Source organism: Salvia splendens, chromosome 16 (genome assembly GCF_004379255.2).
Source record: "Salvia splendens isolate huo1 chromosome 16, SspV2, whole genome shotgun sequence".
Lineage (NCBI taxonomy): Eukaryota > Viridiplantae > Streptophyta > Magnoliopsida > Lamiales > Lamiaceae > Salvia > Salvia splendens.
Window position 1 is genome coordinate 23,113,950 of NC_056047.1, and position 18,514 is coordinate 23,132,463.

At 43.8% G+C, this 18,514-nt stretch overlaps 1 protein-coding gene across 1 annotated transcript; it reads left to right on the plus strand.

Annotated features, from left to right (window-relative positions):
• The first annotated feature begins 9,268 nt into the window (after positions 1 to 9,268).
• On the plus strand, positions 9,269 to 9,877 carry LOC121770380 (translation initiation factor IF-2-like). The gene has a single exon (XM_042167117.1). It carries the CDS (start codon positions 9,269 to 9,271, stop codon positions 9,875 to 9,877), a length of 609 nt encoding a protein of 202 aa, XP_042023051.1.
• Positions 9,878 to 18,514: the final 8,637 nt, after the last annotated feature.

Consider the following 18,514-nt stretch of genomic DNA (forward strand, 5'->3'; position numbering starts at 1 on the left):
GCTAGTGAGTGTGGGTGAGATAAAAAAAAAGCCAAGTGAGAGTGGAGGTGGTGAGAGCAAGTAAAAAACACCCAAAAGAGAAAATTCTCAAGCACATGAGGGAAAAGATTGCTTGATAGCTAGGACTTCCAAACTTGGGTGGGCTCTAAAATGCTGTTCAACCATTCTTCTCATGGTCCGGAATGATTTATGTTTAAACGTAGATAATAATAAAAATATTCCTAAAATCTAGGCAAATCTTCCATGAAGATTTTATTACTATTAAATAATAATATTTTAATGATATCTTTTAATAAAATAATTAAATAATCATTAAAATAATCCTTCATCGTTATCTCATCACACGAGGTTCGCACGAACGATGAACGACAAAAATCCGACGAGTTCTTCATCGGACCACGACGCATGCAGCGTCTCGGCCACCGGCACGCAGGTGGCGCGCCAGCATCTCGGCCAGCGGCTCGTCGGGTGTCGCCTCCGTCTCGTCCAGGAGCGCGCTTGGAGGCGCGACTCCTCTCGGCCAGCGGCGAGCGCCCGTCTTGGCTTTGTGTTCCGTCGGGTGGCTCGAGCTCTCGGCCAGTAGTGCGCACGGTGGCACGGCTGCTCTCGGCCAGATCGGACCGCCCATCTCGGTCCATCTCACTCCAGCTCTTCCCACTGCCCCAACCAGCGACACGCCAACAGGCGCGACGCTCTCGGCCAGGTGTTCCGTCGGGTGGCGCCGGACCTTCTGCCTAGGGTTCGGCCTGGCATCTCGGTACCTCGGCACGTTCTCGGTCGAACTGCCGTGCCACACCATCCGCCTTTCGATATCGATGCTGGTTCCGCCTGGGTTTGTGGTCTCGGCCGGCGATGTGCACGAGCCCACACTCGTCTGAGCGTCGCCTTATGACCGCGATCCCTCGTCTCCCACTCAATCGACAACCCTACATCGATCGCGCGTGGTGCGATCCGTCTCGGTGCAAGCGCTGACGGATCACACGTCTCGTACATTCGAGCAATTCAAGTTCATTGATTCGACAGTTCTTGAGTTCAACATGCATAAAAATTTAAACAAAAACACAAGAACATTCTTCGCAATCAAATTGGAAATGCATACATGAATTTCGCGAAATTTAAATCCAAATAATCAGAGCTAAAGACTGGCTCTGATACAAATTGATGAGGTTGGCAGCGGAAGCGTGCATACATATCCGATCACATGAATTTGATCTATTTAGCAGATTATTCAGACAAATTCTATTCGCGCAATTATCACATGTATCATGCTCATAACTTGAATTAAAACATGCTTTAGCATATAAAATCCCTAAAACATGCTTACTACGGAATTAGCCAATTTACCTCGTTGATTCAATCAAGAATCGATGATGGCTTGCTCCGTCTCCACGTGAAGATCTTCAATACAAGACCTCGGATCTTCTGACTGGTGTCCCGGACTATACGCTGATATTTGTGTGGGAAAATCTCACCAAAGTACTAGGACTCGAATAATGGAAGACAGAAACTGCTCACGGAGGAGGCACAAATTTCGAATTCTCTCTCTCTAGAGGGGGACGAAATTTTTATGTAGAAAAAGTGTTTTCTGTCTCCTTTATTCTCCTATTTATATTAAGTCACAAATTGGGCCCAGTCAGGGATCTAAGGAAGAATTGGATCAGGCCTCACCCAATTAGCTTTTTACTAATTAAATTGAACCCACAATTTAATATAAGCTTATATTGGAATATTACAAGCAGCCACTACAGAAGTAATATTGCACTGCCTTTCCAAATCCGAAATTACAAGTATTCCGGGTTTCCTTTATTTGCGTTCAATTCATTTCCCGCGCTTAAGATGGAAACATCCATTAATTAATTAATGTCTGCTATGAACTTAATTAATCAACATATTTAATCTCCAAGAGTGGACTTAGCAAGAAACTCTTATTTATTATTCATAGAGTAATCAAACTCTAACTAGCTAGGTTCCGAATAATAAAACCTTGTTTCGAGCTCCTCTTGTGGATGTTATCAAACGAGACTCTCCTCGCGCACGATTCAACGTAATAGCAATCCTAGCACCGCTAGATAATGATCACCACTACCCAATATACCTGGATCGTTGGGTTACGAAAAACCCGCACCTTTGGTAAGTCAAAGTAGTAGATACTCAATATCGTATGCTCAATGCTAACGTACATTGATTAAGAAATTATTATCAAGACCTCGTCTTTCAGTAGATAGCATAAAGACTCGTCTTGCTGTTAGACCCATTCAGTGCTATACCACACCAACGTCATCTTATTTCAATATGGCTTAGAAATAATCGGACTGACATTGCAACCGGTCCACTAGAACAAAGACTTAGACTTTGTTCAGAACTGACCGTGTTACCTTAAAGTGGACGACGCCCACAACCGGTCCACTAGAACAAAGACTTAGACTTTGTTACGTTCTTATACATTTAAATATGTAATAAACAACCATTAAATGTAAAACATAACAACATTATGATAAAAATAATCTGTTTTATTCATTGTAAAATAACAAGTAGAGTTTTACAGTATCCAATCACTCGGACCATCGTATGGCGGATATAGAAATACATCACACCTTTTATGAGGGGATGAACAAGGCGACAAAGGATCTGGCAAACTCCTCGTCGGGAGGAAGATTCACGCAGTTAAGGGTCAGTGAAGCTAAGAGGGTCCTAGGGAAACTCTTGAGCGCAAAGAAAGAGTACGACAATTCAAGAGATGGTTACAGCAGAGAAAGGATTGCGAGTGCCTTGTCTACTGACCAGGAGCATAAGATAGAGCAGAAGATGGACGAATTGAAGAAGACACTCCTGAGCGCGATCGAGAAGAACGCACTACCAACTTCCCCAGCTGAGAAGTGCAAGGGTGCGGAACAGGGAAACCAAGGACCGAGCTATGATCAGCCTAATAACTTCGAGAATATGGAGCAAGTCAATGCTTCCGGGTACTACAATTCTAGTGGGCATTGGATCCAGGGGAGACAACGGGATGCACCATGGAGGGACCATCCGAATTTTCGATGGGGAGATGGGAACCAAAATCAAAACCAAGGTCCAGGTCAGAATCAATACCACCCTCACCCAAACCAAAATTTCAACCCTGGCCTAGAAAATCCCAACAACCAGTTCAACTGGTCAGGAAGAAACCAACAACCCCACAGTCAACAACCTCAAAACCAACCCCCACAAAACCAGAACCCAAATCCTGTCTATGTACCACCCCACCAGAGAAACTTCCAAAATTACCCGAATTAGCCTAATCAAGATTCCCAACATCAGCAGAACCAGAACCAGTTCCAAAACCAGGCCCAGTATCAAAACCAAAACCAAAACCAAAATCAATATCACCAAGACCAGTACAACCCTCCTGGCCAGTATAACCATTACCCACCTAACAGAACCAGCAAAACTTCCAAAATTTACAGCCCAACCAGAACCCCCAGTATAACCAGCACCAAGGGGCAAATCAGTCCCAATATCCTAACAGGTCAAAACGATCTATGGAGGACATGATGGGAGAACTGCTCGCTTCACAGCAGAGTATCAAGGGTGAATTGTAATCCAACAATGAAGTGGTGCAGGGGATGCAGAGTGCCCAGAAGGAACATAAGGTGAATATTGATATGATTAATAGGCAGTTGGCCCAGCTGGCCAGTTCGAAGGGTGAAATGAAAGGGAATTCTAAGAAACTTCCATCTACAGTCCATGTACCTGAAAAGGCAAACGTGAGCAAGGTAACATTACGGTCCGGTACAACCTATGAAGGACCCCAACCGAAGAAGTCCAGTGGAGGACCTAGTGGGACGAAGGTGCTGAGAAACGTTGTCTCAGAAGAGGAGCTACGCAGACCTCTACCCCAAATGCAGGATCCATTTTTCTTGGATGAGAAACCAGCGAGAAACGGTGAAACCGGAGGCATGCAGCCCAAGGTGGACTTGCCTAAGGAAAATGCACCGACGAAGGAGACTCCAGCCCAAAATGTACCCAAGGAAAACTCCGGAAAGGCTGTTGAAGGACTTGTTGAAGAGGAGAATAGAAAGAAACCGTTCCCTTACCGTTTCGTGACCAAAAGGAAGAAAGAGAACCAAGTGGATTACATGTCGATTTTCGGGAAGCTGGATGTTACCATACCATTCCTCCAGGCCGTGAAGCTACCCCCACTTGGGAAATTCATTAAAGAGTTCATAGCCGGGAAAGCCCAGGAGGAGGGAAAGATCATGGTGGAAGGGATAGCATCAGCAATTGTGCAGGAAAAGCTACCACCCAAGAGAGCCGATCCAGGTATGTTTACTTTGCCTATAACTATAGGAGATGTAAAAGTCGAGCATGCAATGTGTAACCTGAGAGCTTCTATTAATGTTATGCCTTTGTCATTCTATAACCGGCTGAAGGGAGTGACATTGTCAAACACTAGGGTGTTGATCTAACTGGCTGATAGATCATGCATAAGTCCTGAGGGTGTATTAGAAAATGTGTTGGTGTGAGTACATGATTTTACTTATCCTGCTGACTTTTACGTGATCAAGATGGGTGAGTCTGAAGCTAGGGAGTCAAGCGGTATATTGTTAGGAAGACCATTTCTTAGGACAGCCAAGACGATTGTAGATATGGCTGAGGGAACAATTTACATTGATTTTCATGGAGAGAAGTTTACCTTTGATATCAATGAGGCCATGAAAAAGCCTATCGATTCTGAAAATCTATGCTATGTTGATGTAATTGACCCCTTAGTCCAAGATTTTCTTGAGACTGAATTATTGCAGGAGAAACTCCAAGCTTTAGATGTATATGGGCAGGCTGATGTGGAAGCGGCTGCATGGTGCGATCTGATCAGTAGCCAAGGGTTAATTGACGAAGAGATAGAAGGACCAATTAAGGATTTCTGCCAGAAATCGGAATTTATTGGAGCCGCAGCAGCTCAGCTACCAGTCAGTACAGATGAGGTTTCAGATGAAGAGTTGGAAAACGAGGGGGATGCTACAAGAAGCATTATGTCGGCTGAAATACTTCCCCCACAAGTTGAATTGAAGAAGCTGCCGGCGAATCTGAAGTATGACTTCCTAGGGGACAAAAACTCGTACCCGGTGATCATTAGCAGCAGCCTGACGAAAGAACAAGAAGCAAGGCTACTGACCGTCCTAGGCAGGAACAAAAAAGTAATTGGATGGAGCCTTACAGATTTGGTGAGAATAAGCCCCGACGTCTGCATGCATCATATTAGACTAGAAAGGGGGCGAAAGCACATCGTGACTCGCAGAGGAAGGTGAATCCCAACATGCGGGAGGAAATATTGAAGGAAATCTTAAAGTTGCTGTAATTGGGGATTATCTACTCGGTGCCCGATAGCGAGTGTGGGTCAGCCCTGTACACATGGTTCCCAAGAAGTCCGGGATTCAGGTGGTTCAAAATGAGAGGAATGAGCTGATACCGACAAGGCTAGTCACTGGTTGGCGGATGTGCATAGACTACCGCAAGCTAAACGCCGCAACCAGGAAAGACCACTTCCCCCTACCGTTCATCGATCAGGTGTTGGAGCGACTGGCTGGGAAGAAGTACTTTTGTTTTTTGGATGGGTACAGCGGGTACTTTCAGATCTACGTGGACCCTGAAGACCAGGATAAAACTACCTTCACCTGCCCATTTGGAACCTATGCGTACAGACGCATGTCGTTCGGTCTTTGCAACGCTCCGGGAACATTTCAGCGATGCATGATGAGCATATTCTCCGATCTAATTGAGGAGTGCATAGAGATATTCATGGATGACTTCACAGTCTACGGGGACTCTTTCGACTCATGCCTTCATCATTTGGATATAGCCTTGGAGAGGTGTCAAGCGAAGAGCCTAGTCTTGAATTTTGAGAAGTGTCATTTTATGGTCACGGAAGGGATCGTCCTAGGACACGTGGTGTCAGAGAGAGGTATCCAGGTGGATCAAGCCAAGGTGGACGTCATTTCCAAACTGCCTTTCCCTACTGACCAGAAGGAGCTAAGGGGTTTTCTGGGGCATGCAGGATTTTATCGATGATTTATAAAAGACTTCGCCAAAATCGCCCAGCACCTTACCAGACTTCTTCAAAACGAAGTGGAATTCAATTTTGATGAACAGTGCAAGACTGCTTTCAACCTCCTCAAAGAGAAGCTGGTATCTGCACCAATTATTCGGGCTCCTGACTGGGATCATCCGTTCGAAGTGATGTGTGATGCCAGCGATTACGCGGTGGGAGCTGTGTTGGGTCAGAAGATCGAGAGAAAAAGGTATGTGATCTTTTATGCATCTAAGACATTGAATCAAGCTCAAAGGAATTATGATACCACGGAGAAGAAGATGCTAGCCGTGGTATATTCATTCGAGAAGTTTCAGCAGTACTTGTTGGGATCCAAGGTCATCGTCTATACTGACCATGCGGCCATTAAGTACCTGATAGCCAAGAAAGAATCAAAACCCCGCTTGATCCGATGGGTACTCTTGTTGCAAAAGTTCGATTGGGAGGTGGAAGACAAGAAAGGGGTTGAGAATAAAGTTGCAGATCATTTGAGCAGTATAATGCAGGATGAGAATAACGAGGAGGTGCGAGATCGATTCCCGGAAGAGCACTTGTGTGAAGTGATTTTCGCCGCCAGAAAAATTGACTGGGAAGAAGTGATGAAGCTTACTGGCCAGGATGTGACAGAGAAAGGAAAGGAAAAAGTAGGGCATGAGCCATGGTATGCGGACCTAGTCAACTACTTAGTTTCAGGAGAGCTTCCAGAAGTTCCGAATGTCACTAAGGCTCAAAGAATGAAGATCAAGAGTGAGGCAAAATACTACTTTTGGGACGACCCGTATCTCTGGAGGGTAGGAACAGATCAAGTGATAAGAAGGTGCGTTCCTGACTGGGAGCAGAGAGACGTATTGACACATTGCCACTCTTTGGCATGTGGAGGACACTTCGGTCCCAAGAAAACGGCAAGAAAGATTCTGGATAGCGGATTTTATTGGCCACCTCCGAGTTTTGTAGAAGTTGTGAGCATTGTCAACTGACCGGTGGAATATCAGCACGAGATGAAATGCCACAAGTCCCAATCATTGTTTGTGAGTTGTTCGACATATGGGGGATGGATTTCATGGGGCATTTTCCCTCGTCGAATGAGAACTTGTATATCTTAGTTGCAGTTGACTACATCTCCAAGTGGGTAGAAGCCAAGGCCACAAGTACGTGTGAGGCGAAGGAGGTAGCCATGTTTCTCAAGAGTAACATTTTCAGTCGGTTCGGAGTACCAAGGGCCATCATATCCGATCAGGGAACCCATTTCTGTAACCGCACTATCGAAGCCTTGATGAAGAAGTACGGTGTGCACCACAGGTTATCTAGCCCCTACCACCCGCAAGCAAACGATCAAGCGGAGATCTCTAACCGAGAGATAAAGAAGATTATGGAGAAAACGGTCAACCCTTCTAGGAAGGACTGGAGCATGAGGTTAGAGGATGCTCTATGGGCATATCGGACCGCCTATAAAACTCCCATAGGAATGTCTCCATACAAAATCGTTTCCGGAAAGATGTGCCACTTACCCGTTGTAATTGAGCACCGAGCATACTGAGCAGTACAACAAGTAAATGTGGATGCTACAGCATGTGGTACAAAGAGTTAGAGGAGTTATTGAACGCATTTAACTAGATTAATTTCTATTTACAAGTTAGAGGAGTTATTAAATAGATTAATTTCTATTTACAAGTTCAACATTTAACTAACGTCTCGAAAATCTTAAGGAACATTAATAGATTAAATTATTGAACGCATTGAATCTTCAATATATTTTTAGATAAATTATTGGCTTTTATAATTTTCTTAATCTAATTCAAATACAGTAATTAATTAGTGAGTTGTGAATGAAGTTATCGTATTATTGAAGATTGAGTATATTTTTAAATAAAATGTGTCTTTCTTTATAGTTGTGTTGGGTTTATTTTTGCAGTCTTTTTTGTGCATAGATAATCTAAATTACTGTTTCTGAGGTGTAGTTCATATAATGTGGATTGATAATTTTTTAAAGTTTTGATTAATTTTTCATTTATGATAGAATATTGAGATGTACCTATGTATATATCTGTGTGTGTATGTATGTCTTCTTATTTTCATTTTATTAAAGTTGAGCAAATTTGTACTAAGTTCTCACTCATGCTTTGTAATATATAATATTGGCAGTTGAGGTTTAATTATTAGTGTTTCATTTAATTGTCATTAGTTATATAGAAGAACATGTCAATATAGTGGACTGCTAGTCAAAACAATTGCAGGAATTAGAGGAACTTAGATTGGAGTCGTTCGACTCAGCCATGTGGTACAAAGAGAGAATTAAATTGTGGCACGACAGAAATCTGAGGACCAAGGATCTCCATGTTGGCCAGAAAGTACTACTCTTCCAGTCAAGATTGAAGCTCATGCCTGGAAAGCTCAAGTCGAAGTGGACAGGGCCTTATGTCATCACCACACTCCGTTCTAATGGAGCAGTGGAGATTTCAGGGAGTCTTTCTAACTTTGAACCTTTTATCGTTAATGGACATAGTATAAAAATATTTAAGGACAACAGTGATGTGGCTGTGGTGGATGAGATTCCACTGCAACCACATACTCAGGTTTCATACTGACCGGTAGGATAGGGATTGGAATTCCAATGGGCTAGCTCCTTTTAGTGTGATTTACATATGCTGGCACAGTAGAATTCCAATTTTCCTAAAGGAGATGTAAATATGGTAAATATGTGGTAGTTAATTAATTTAAACCGTTGCATGCAAGTTAATTTTAAGAACAAAAATATTTTTCGGACCTCAAATATTAATTGGGAGTACGTACTGACCACCAGCTTACCCATTTGGTGAAACTCCCAATTTTATTTAATTGTCTATTTCACTTTGTTTCTAATCTAGGAAAATATAGGGGAAATCATTAAGGGATGAAGTTGAATTTGAGGGTTTGTTGCAGCTTTGCAGGGGGACAACGACTGGGAAGGCGCGTGTGCAGAGAAAGAGAGACGACGTCCAATCAGGGGGCAGAGCTCTCAACCGTCTCCCATATGAATCGGTGTGACCTGGAAACCGCCTGCAGCCGTTAGAAACCCTCAACTGCCTTTTCCACTCGCATAATCAAACCGTCTCTCCCATTTCACTTCACAAACCCTTACCTCCATCCCTCTCTCCAGAAATTTCCACCATTCTCTCCACAAAAGCCAACACCCGCATTACCACCAGAAATTCACTGAATTAAGCCATGAGAAAGAAGAAATGGGCGAAGAAAATCACCAGCGAGAAACCTACTTCAAACCGCAGAGAAGAAACCCCAGAATCGCAGCCGACAATGGAAGAGCAGCCACCGAACCCGCAACCACCGGAGCCGACTCCTCAGGCTCCGACGATGGTTTCTTTGGACGTAATGACAGAGTTCCTTCGACAGCAGGAGCCAAGTCGAGATTGGGAGGCTGAGTTGGCCGGTTTTAGCCGAATCGGGGGCAAATGGAGCATGACCGGAGGAACCCCAGCAGTACCTGCATCAGAACCGAATGTGCAACCCACAGCACAACCACCCACTTCCATTCCGACTTCATCAACAATTGTGCCAGAAAGGAAACCTCCCTCGGTGACCGAACCCTCGGAATCTGCCCAAACTCCCCAACGAAGCGACTCAATGGATGTTGACCCCATCTCTGCCTATTACGACTCCGAACCAGAGGAAAGGGAGGCGAGAAGAAGAAAGGAGGAAAAGAGCCAGAAGGGAGGCGATGAACCAGAGAAAACCATTCCTCAAGAAACGGCGAGGGAAGAGATAGATTTAAATGAGACGGCCAGAAAGCAGGGCCTAATGACTGATGAAGAATTTTAGGCTCTTCTGGATGAGGTAAATCGGACGGAAGATGGTACCGCCACGATGGCTGAGGGTCTAGACCTCGCATCAAGGGCAGTAGAAGAGGGTGAGAAAGACGATAGAGAGAACAACTCAGAAGGCCTAGCTGAACGGCCAGTAGATGACGAGGCTGCCATATCTTGGGAGTGTTCATCAGAAACAACATCATCATCACAGAGGCTGAAGGTTTATCCCCCCAAATCATGGTAGATCCCCCTGGGTTGTTTGATACCCCATTCTTCGTCCGAACGAATGTTGTTTACATGAGGCAAGGAGTACCGCATTTTTACACGATGGGTGAGGAAGTTATACCGACTGGGAGAACTACAACAATCCAGGGAACACAAGATCAAGAATAGAGGAAGGAGAGATTAGAGAAGGCAGTGGAAGAGTTGGCGGAAGAGAATGGGCAAGCTAGGACGGAGTTAGCTCGCCTGGAAAATGTGATGGAAGGGATTCTGAAGGAATTAGCGGAAGGAAAGTTAGTACGAGGAGCTGGACCAAGTGGCCATGGAGGCCAGGATGATGAACCCAGGGTGCCGGAGACAGAGGTAGCAGAACGAGAGGAAGAAGGTAACAGGGAACAAGCGGAATCTGAGGAAGAACCATCCGGGAACGAGGAAGAGGATCTGGCAGAGCCACCTGCACCAAGTCCTCTGAGGGCAGACACTTGTGAAGCGGGAGGGGGGATGCAATGGCCAGTATGACATGTATATATGTGTGGTTTGTGTTATTGTTTGTCTAGGTCTAGTTTTTTTTATATACGTGTTGATTGGGCTTAAAACTCAACAGCCTCGAACTGACGGTGAGGAGAATTGAGGGAGATAAGACATGCTGGACAATGGAAACCACCCCCCTTAGTATCTCCTAGTCACTGTAGATGATGCAAGTATGAGAGAAAAACCCATCCTTAGAGCCGAACACAAAAGCCCTCTTAAATGTTAGTTAAAAGCCTAAAGTGGAACCACCTTCCACTCATCCAGAAAAGAAAAGAGTGGCTGCCACAAGATGCCTAGGGTAAAGTGACCGCGTGTAGCATACACTGAAGGCAGTAGGAAACCCCCCCTCCAAAAAAAACCTTTAGAACCCCACTTTCGAGCCATATATACCCAGATATAACCCATCAGCCACTGGGACTGTGTGTGTGCAAGGCATAAGGCAAGGAGACAATTGGCCAGAAGGACATGCAAGAAAGAAACCAACTGGAGCGAGAAATGGAGAAGCAAGGAGAAAATCGACCAGGAAGTCATTCCAGGTCCCAAAAAAAAGAAAAAAAAGAAGGAATAAGGGTGGCGAAGCCACAAAAAAGGAAAGAAGAAGAATGTGAAGAAAATGGTTGAAAATACTTGACCACAAAAAAATTGAGAAGGAACAAGGGTGGCGAAGCCATAAGACGCTACTGACCAGCTGGAAAGCAATATCAGAAAAGGTCCAGCCAAGCAGAGGTGACAGCCAAGAGCCTGAGCGCACACAGTTTCCCCACATCGAAATAAATTAGAGATTTTTGAGCCTAGAGCCTCAGGAACAACCAACCCAAACACTACAAGCCAATAGCCCCGTTACAAGCTTTAAAGACCTTCGGTAGCCGCACGTGAGATCTAAGTCCAAAGCATGTGTGGTTCAGTGCTATGAGAGAATACAGTCCTAATATCCCCGGTGAGGAATGAGTGACTGAGCGAATCTGGAGTTTGGCCGAGAGTTTGGGTGATCTTGACGAGCGGATATACTGACTGGAAGGAAAAGGGGGGCGGCGGAAGTTCAAGGCTGTCTAAGGCTGGATTGCACCTGACTCAAAGGGGAGGGATGGTTGAAAATATAGCCCGATTGACGTGTTTAAGTGTTTCTTTTGTCTTTTATGTGTGTTTGTCTTGTTTATGTGTTTTTCTTTGCGTCATAGTTTAGAGTCTAGATTAGGATAGAGTCGGCCAGGGGTGTAACCAGACTAGAATTCGACTTATTGCTTTTTGTTTGTTCTTCATGCTAGAGGACAAGCATGTGGTAAGTGTGAGCAGTTTGATAAGTCGTATTCTAGGTCTTGGTTACTGGTCAGTATAATGTGCATAATTGGAATATATCTGCAAAACAGTTGCTAAAGTGTGCAGGGAAAGTGTTCTAGCCAGTATGGGAATGTTCGGATAATTCATGTGAAAAGGGCGTCAGTAGGGTGCAATACTGACCAGGACGCATGCCAAAAAGGCTCGAGATGGAGAAGAAGGATAGCTGGGAAGATCAGCCGCAAGCAAGGGGCAAAAGAGTCATTTCATGAAGAGAGTCTACCCTAAAAATCAAGGGAGGCCTCCCTATAAAAGGAAGCCACTTGGAGAGAGAATGAGAATGAATTAGTTCAAAACTTTCACACTTAGTTAGAATTCTCTCTCGGTAGATCAGTTCCTACAGCCTCGTCCTTCATATTCTCGTTCCTCGCCATAGCCATGGTCACCTGAAGCTCATCAGTTCGTCGGAGTTCCACATCCTCTCGTTCCAGTCAACGTGTTTCGTAGTGTTAACAGTTTCATCACCCGGAGTGGCAAAATAATCTTTAATTTTTCTCTTAGTTAATCGCACTTTGTTTTCTTACGTTGGATATGTAGCATTTTCAATATTTTCTTATTTTGAAGTCTTGGTTGTGGTCCAAACGTTTATGATATGAAGTTGTTTTTATGCATCGGTTCCTCTTTGATTCTGTTTCTTTCTGCCTAGATAGCTTAGATCTAGTTGTTACGGTAATTTCCAAGTATTGCGAGCATGTTTTCATTTCCGAATTGATAGATCTGAGTTCATGAGTTTAGATAGCTGTTAGATTTTAGATCTGAAATGGTTAAGTGTAAAAACCTAGTTTACGTGATTTCTGTCACCTTGCATGTCACCCAGTAAGCGTAATTTCAGTTTCATTAGTTTAATCTTTTGATTTGGAGTTTAGATTGTAGATCTGGTACCCTACAGATCTGTCAGCCTAGTCACCTAACTACCACTTATTCTCTGATATGTCGTTTCGCCTTTTATAGTAATCCCGTACCTCCCACATAATTTCTAAAATATAATGTCCCCCACTCTCACGTACACAGCCGCTTATCAATCATCATTCACCTCTCCTAGTCAGTAGAGTACCATCTTAAATTCTTGCCTAGTTAGAATCTCAACCCAAAGCGTAGTAGCTAACCAACCTTTCTAGAATATCACCACAATTACCAAAGCGCATTCATCTCTGCGGGATTCGAACCTTACATCCACTATACTAGTCAGTAGAAGTGGGTTGAGGAATTATTGATAGCCAGGTTCAAGATTAGTTGGGATTTTCTATCCTGATCAGTAGGATACATCCCTTGCTTGACGCGACACCTGCACAAACCTGATCTTTCAGCAAGTCGAGGGACTCCTTGCCAAAGGTTTGATTCAGGAATCTCTTTCAACTTGTGCCGTTCCCGTGATTTTAGTTCCAAAGAAAGATGGTAGTTGGAGAATGTGCGTTGATTGTAGGGCCATAAACAAGATCACTATTAAGTATAGGCATCTGATGTTGCTCGCAGGCTTCCAGGTGTCGTGTTAAGCAAGGATGTATCCTACTGATCACGATAGAAACCCCGGCTAAGCCTGAACCTGGCATCAAAGAAATTCCTCAACCCACTTCTACTGGCTAGTATAGTGGAGGTAAGGGTCGAATCCCACAGAGATGGATGCGCTTTGGTTGTGGTGATAGTCTGGAGGGGGTTGGTTAGCTACCACGCTTGGGTTGAGATTCTACCTAGACAGGAATTAAAGGTGGTACTCTACTGACTGGGTGGTGTGAAAGTGGATGACATGTGGCTGCGTACATGAGAGTGGGGGACAAGGTGTTTCAGGGACATGTGGAAAGTAGATAGTTACTATAAAAGGCTAAACGGAATATCAGAGAATAAGTGGTGGTTTGGTGTCTGCACTGTCATGTCTGTAGGGTACCAGCATGAAAAGCAAAGGACAAAAGCAAAAAAGTAACTAAAAAGTAAAGGTGGCCCCAAACTTGGATGTGGATGTTATCTTCTTCAACAAGAATGCAAAAAATCAAACAAACTCAGATTCCATGGTTAACATTTGCAGATCAACAACTTCACAATTCAGATCCACAATTAACTCGCTAAAATTCAAAGATTAAACGAGTGAAATCAAGAACTACACATACTGAACTACACATACTCATTTCAGAAGTTAAATCTAAACAACAACTTAACTAACAATCACAGATCAAGCAACTCCAAATGAAATCATGCCTTTAACACTTAGAAATTAGCGCAACAATTAGATCTAAGCTACCTAGGCAGAATGAAACAGATTCAAATCGAAAGAGATGCATAAAAACAACTTCATTGCATAGAACGTTTGGATCGCAACAAAACACTTCAAAAGATCACAAGTACTGAAAATGTAACAGATCCAACGAAAGGAAAACAAGTAAAGATTAACTAGGAAAGCAAATAAAGATTGTTTTGCCACTCCGGGCAATGAAACTGCTATGACTACGAAATGAACTGGCTGGAACGATGGAAGGCGATTCTCCGGTGGACTGAGCTAGTTCAGGTGACCATGGCTGTGGCGAGGAATGAGAACATCTTGAATTATGCTGAAGGAACTGATCCACCGAGAGAGAATACTCTAACTAAGTGTGAATGTCGATGATCATTCTCTCTCCAAGTGGCTTCCTTTTATAGGGAGACCTACCTTTGCTTTTTAGGGTAGACTCTCTTCGTGAAATGACTCTTTTGCCCTTGTTTGTGGTTGATCCTTCCCAGCAATCCTTCTTCTCCATCTCGAGCCTTTTTTGGCATGCATCCTGGTCAGTATTGCACCCTTCTGGCGCTCTTTTCACCTAAGTTATCCGACCCTTTTCGTACATACTAGTACCCTTTTCCTGCACACTTTAGCAACTGTTTTGCAGATATAATCCAATTAAGCACGTTATACTGACCAGTAACCAGGGCCTAGAATGCGACTTATCAAACTGCTCACACTTACCACATGTTTGTCCTCAAGCGTGAAGAACAAACAAAATAAATAAGTCAAATTCTAGCCTGGTTACACCCCTGACCGACCCTATCCTAAACTATACTCTAAACTATGACGTAAAGAAAAACACATACACGACGGACAAACACATATAAACAGACACACAAGCACTTAAACACATTGAACGGGCTATATTTTCAACCATCCCTCCCCTTGGGATCAGTTGCAATCCGGCCTTAGAAAGCCTTGAACTTCTGCCACCCCCATTTTCCTTCCCAGTCAGTGTATCTGCTCGTCAAGATCACCCAAACTCTCGGCCAAACACCAGATTCGCTCAGTCACTCATTCATCACCGGGAATGTTAGGACTGTTTTCTCTTAAAACGCTGAACCACAAATGCTTCAGACTCAGATCTCACGTGCGTCTCCTGAATGGCTTTAAGGCTTGTAATGGAGCTATTGGTTTGTAGTGTTTGGGGTGGATGTTCCTAAGGTTCTAAGGTTCAAAAACTACTACTTTATTTTGATGTGGGGGAACTGTGTGCATTTGGGCTCTTGGCTGTTGCTTCTTTTCGGCTGGACGTTTCCTGATATTGGACTCCAACTGGTCAGTAGCATCTTAGTGGCTTCGCCACCCTTATTCCTTCTTCCTTCTTTTTGTGGTCAAGTGTTTTCGACCATTTTCTTCAATATTTTTTTTATTGTGGCTTCGCTACCCTTATTCCTTCTTATTTTTTGGACCTGGGATATTTCCTGGTCGATTTTCTCCTTGCCCCTCGACTTCTTTCTCCAGTTGGTCTTCCTGTATGTCCTCCTAGCCAGTCGCCTTCTTGCCTTATGCCTCACACACACACAGTCCAGTGGCTAGTGGGTTATATATGGGTATAGATTTGGCTAGAAAGAGGGGTTATAAGGGTTGGTTTTTTTTTTTGGATGGGGGTTTCCTACTGTCTTCAGGACTTGCTACACGCGGTCACCTTACCCTAGGCATTATGTGGCAGCCACTCTTTTCTTTTCTAAATTAGTGGAAAGTGGTTCCACTTAGGCTTATAACTCACCATTTAAGAGGGCTTTTGTATCTGGCTCTAAGAATGGGTTTTTGTCTCATACTTGCATCATCTATACTGACTAGGAGATACTAAGGGGGGTGGTTTCCATTGTCCAGCGTGCCTTATCTCCCTAAATTCCCCTCACCGTCAGTTCGAGGCAGTTGAGTTTTAAGCCCAATCAACACGTATATACAAATCCTAGACCTAAACAAACACTAGCACATACAGTTAACACAGATCACACATATATACATGTCATACTGGCCATTGTCTCCCCCCTCCCACTTCACAAGTGTCTACCCTCAGAAATGGCTGTGAAGTGGAAAATGGGAATGGCTAGTATGGCCGACATACAGACGCATTAACAAAACAAGAACAAAACATTCTTAGTCTAAAACTTCTCACACTTAGACTATGCAATAGGCTAAGTGGGAGAGTTGAAGACTTAAACAGAACTCAACAAACACAAACATATATATACATAAACTTCTCACACTTAGACTATGCAATAGGCTAAGTGTGAGTAAACATGCACACGATAAGAACACAGACATATACACATGCACCAAAGTAGCAAACCCTGTACTTCTCACACTTGAATAGGCTAAGTGCTGTGAATGGGATTTGCACACACATACTACACAAAATTACTCTACCTAAAACAACAGAATAACAAATAAAATAAAATAAAATAAAACTGAAAAAGAAAACTAACTGGTCAGTAGGATGGTCACATATTCCTTCTACTCCTCCGCGGGGTAGGGTTGGGTGCAGGTGGTTCCTCGGGTTCCTCTTCCTCGGTATCGGATTGATTCTCCTCAGACTCTGCCGGTACATGGGCACATCTTCCCCCGGTTCTTCTTCTTCCTTCTCTATTACCTGTGGTTCATCACTCTCGCCTCCATGGCCGATCGTTCCAGCTCTCTCCGATGTCTTTCCTTTTGCTAACTCTTTCAGTATGTTCTCCATCACGTTCGTCAGAGAGGTCAACTCTGCCCTCGCTTGTCTGTTCTCCTCTGCTAGTTCAGCCACCGCCCTCTCCAGGTTCGCTTGCCTCTGAGCTTGAACCTGTGTGCCTTGCTGGATGTCCATCTCCCGAGGCACCTTTGCGACACTCTCTTTGGCTTCCGCCTTTCTGCCTTAGGATCATTCTTCAACACCAATTTTCTTTTAACTGCTTTTGGTTTCAATACTGGTGGTACCACTGGCTCTGGTTCCTCTGGTTGTACTTTGGTCTCCTTCTCCTCGATGTGTTTATCATCCTCCCCTGCTTCCGGCTGGGGGATCACTGACTTCGGCTTTTCTTCTTCGGTCTGCTTCTCTACCACCTCGTCTGCTGATTGGTGGGCTAGGCCTTCTGAGTCGTTTACTGTGCCAGATTCTTCACCTCCTCCTACTGCCTTCGATGCGAGATCCAGACCCTCAGCCACCTCGGCAGTGTCCACATCCATCCTATTCACCTCGTCTAAAAGCGCCTGGAATTCATCATCAGTCATAAGGCCTTGCTTCATGGCCGTCTCGTTCAGATCTATCTCATCTCTTTCCTTCTCTTGGGGAACAGGTTTCGCGACCGGTGTTCTATCCGATTCATCCCCTTCCCCCTGGCTCTTCTTCTCATAGCTTTCTTTCCCTTTGATTTCCCCTAGGTCAGAATCATAGTTGGCGGAAAGGGGGCTAACATCCATTGGTGCAGCTTTTTGGTGAGTCAGGGAGGGTTTCGAGGATGCCAACGGAGCGATTACCGAGGGAGATTGCTTTTCTGGTGAGGGTGTTGAGGACGCCGGGATGGAGGTTGTGTTGGGGTTTTATAGCCCCTTGCACAGCGGAAGACTTGTACAAACAAATAAATCAGACGTAGGATCTATTTGACAGATTACGGGATTAATCAATTCACATGTCAACACAAAATTGCATGCTAGAACGCAAATAATTCATGCTCATAGAATATAAATCCTAAACATGAATTCTACGGAGTTAGCCAATTTACCTCATTGATTCTCCAAAGAATCGTCGATTGCTTGCACCTTCTCCACGATGATCTTCATTACTAGACCACAGATCTTCTGACTGGTGTCCCGAACTGTATCTCGACATCAGGGTGGGCTGATCTTATCGAAACACTAGGACTCGAATAAAGAAGACAGATCTTTCTCACGGAGGACAGCTGAAAAACTCATGGAGAAGAAACTAAGAGAATTTTCGAGCTCCTCTTAATAATAGAGGGGACGAAAATTATCTCTCTAAAATTTAGTGTTTTCTGTCTCTTTTATTCTCCTATTTATAATAGTCCCAGTCAGGGATCTATGGAAGGTTTTGGATATGGGCTCTCCCAATTAGCTTTTTACTAATTAAATTGAACCCACAATTTAATACAAGCTTATATTGGAATATTACGAGCAGCCACTACAGAAGTAATATTGAACTCCCCATCCAAATCCGAAATTATAAGTATTCTGGGTTTCCATTTTGTTTATTATTTATTTCTCGCGCTTAAGATATAAATGTCCATTAATTAATTAAAGTCTGCTATGGACTTAATTAATTAACATCTTATTAATTCCAAGAGTAGACTTAGCAAGAAACACTTATTT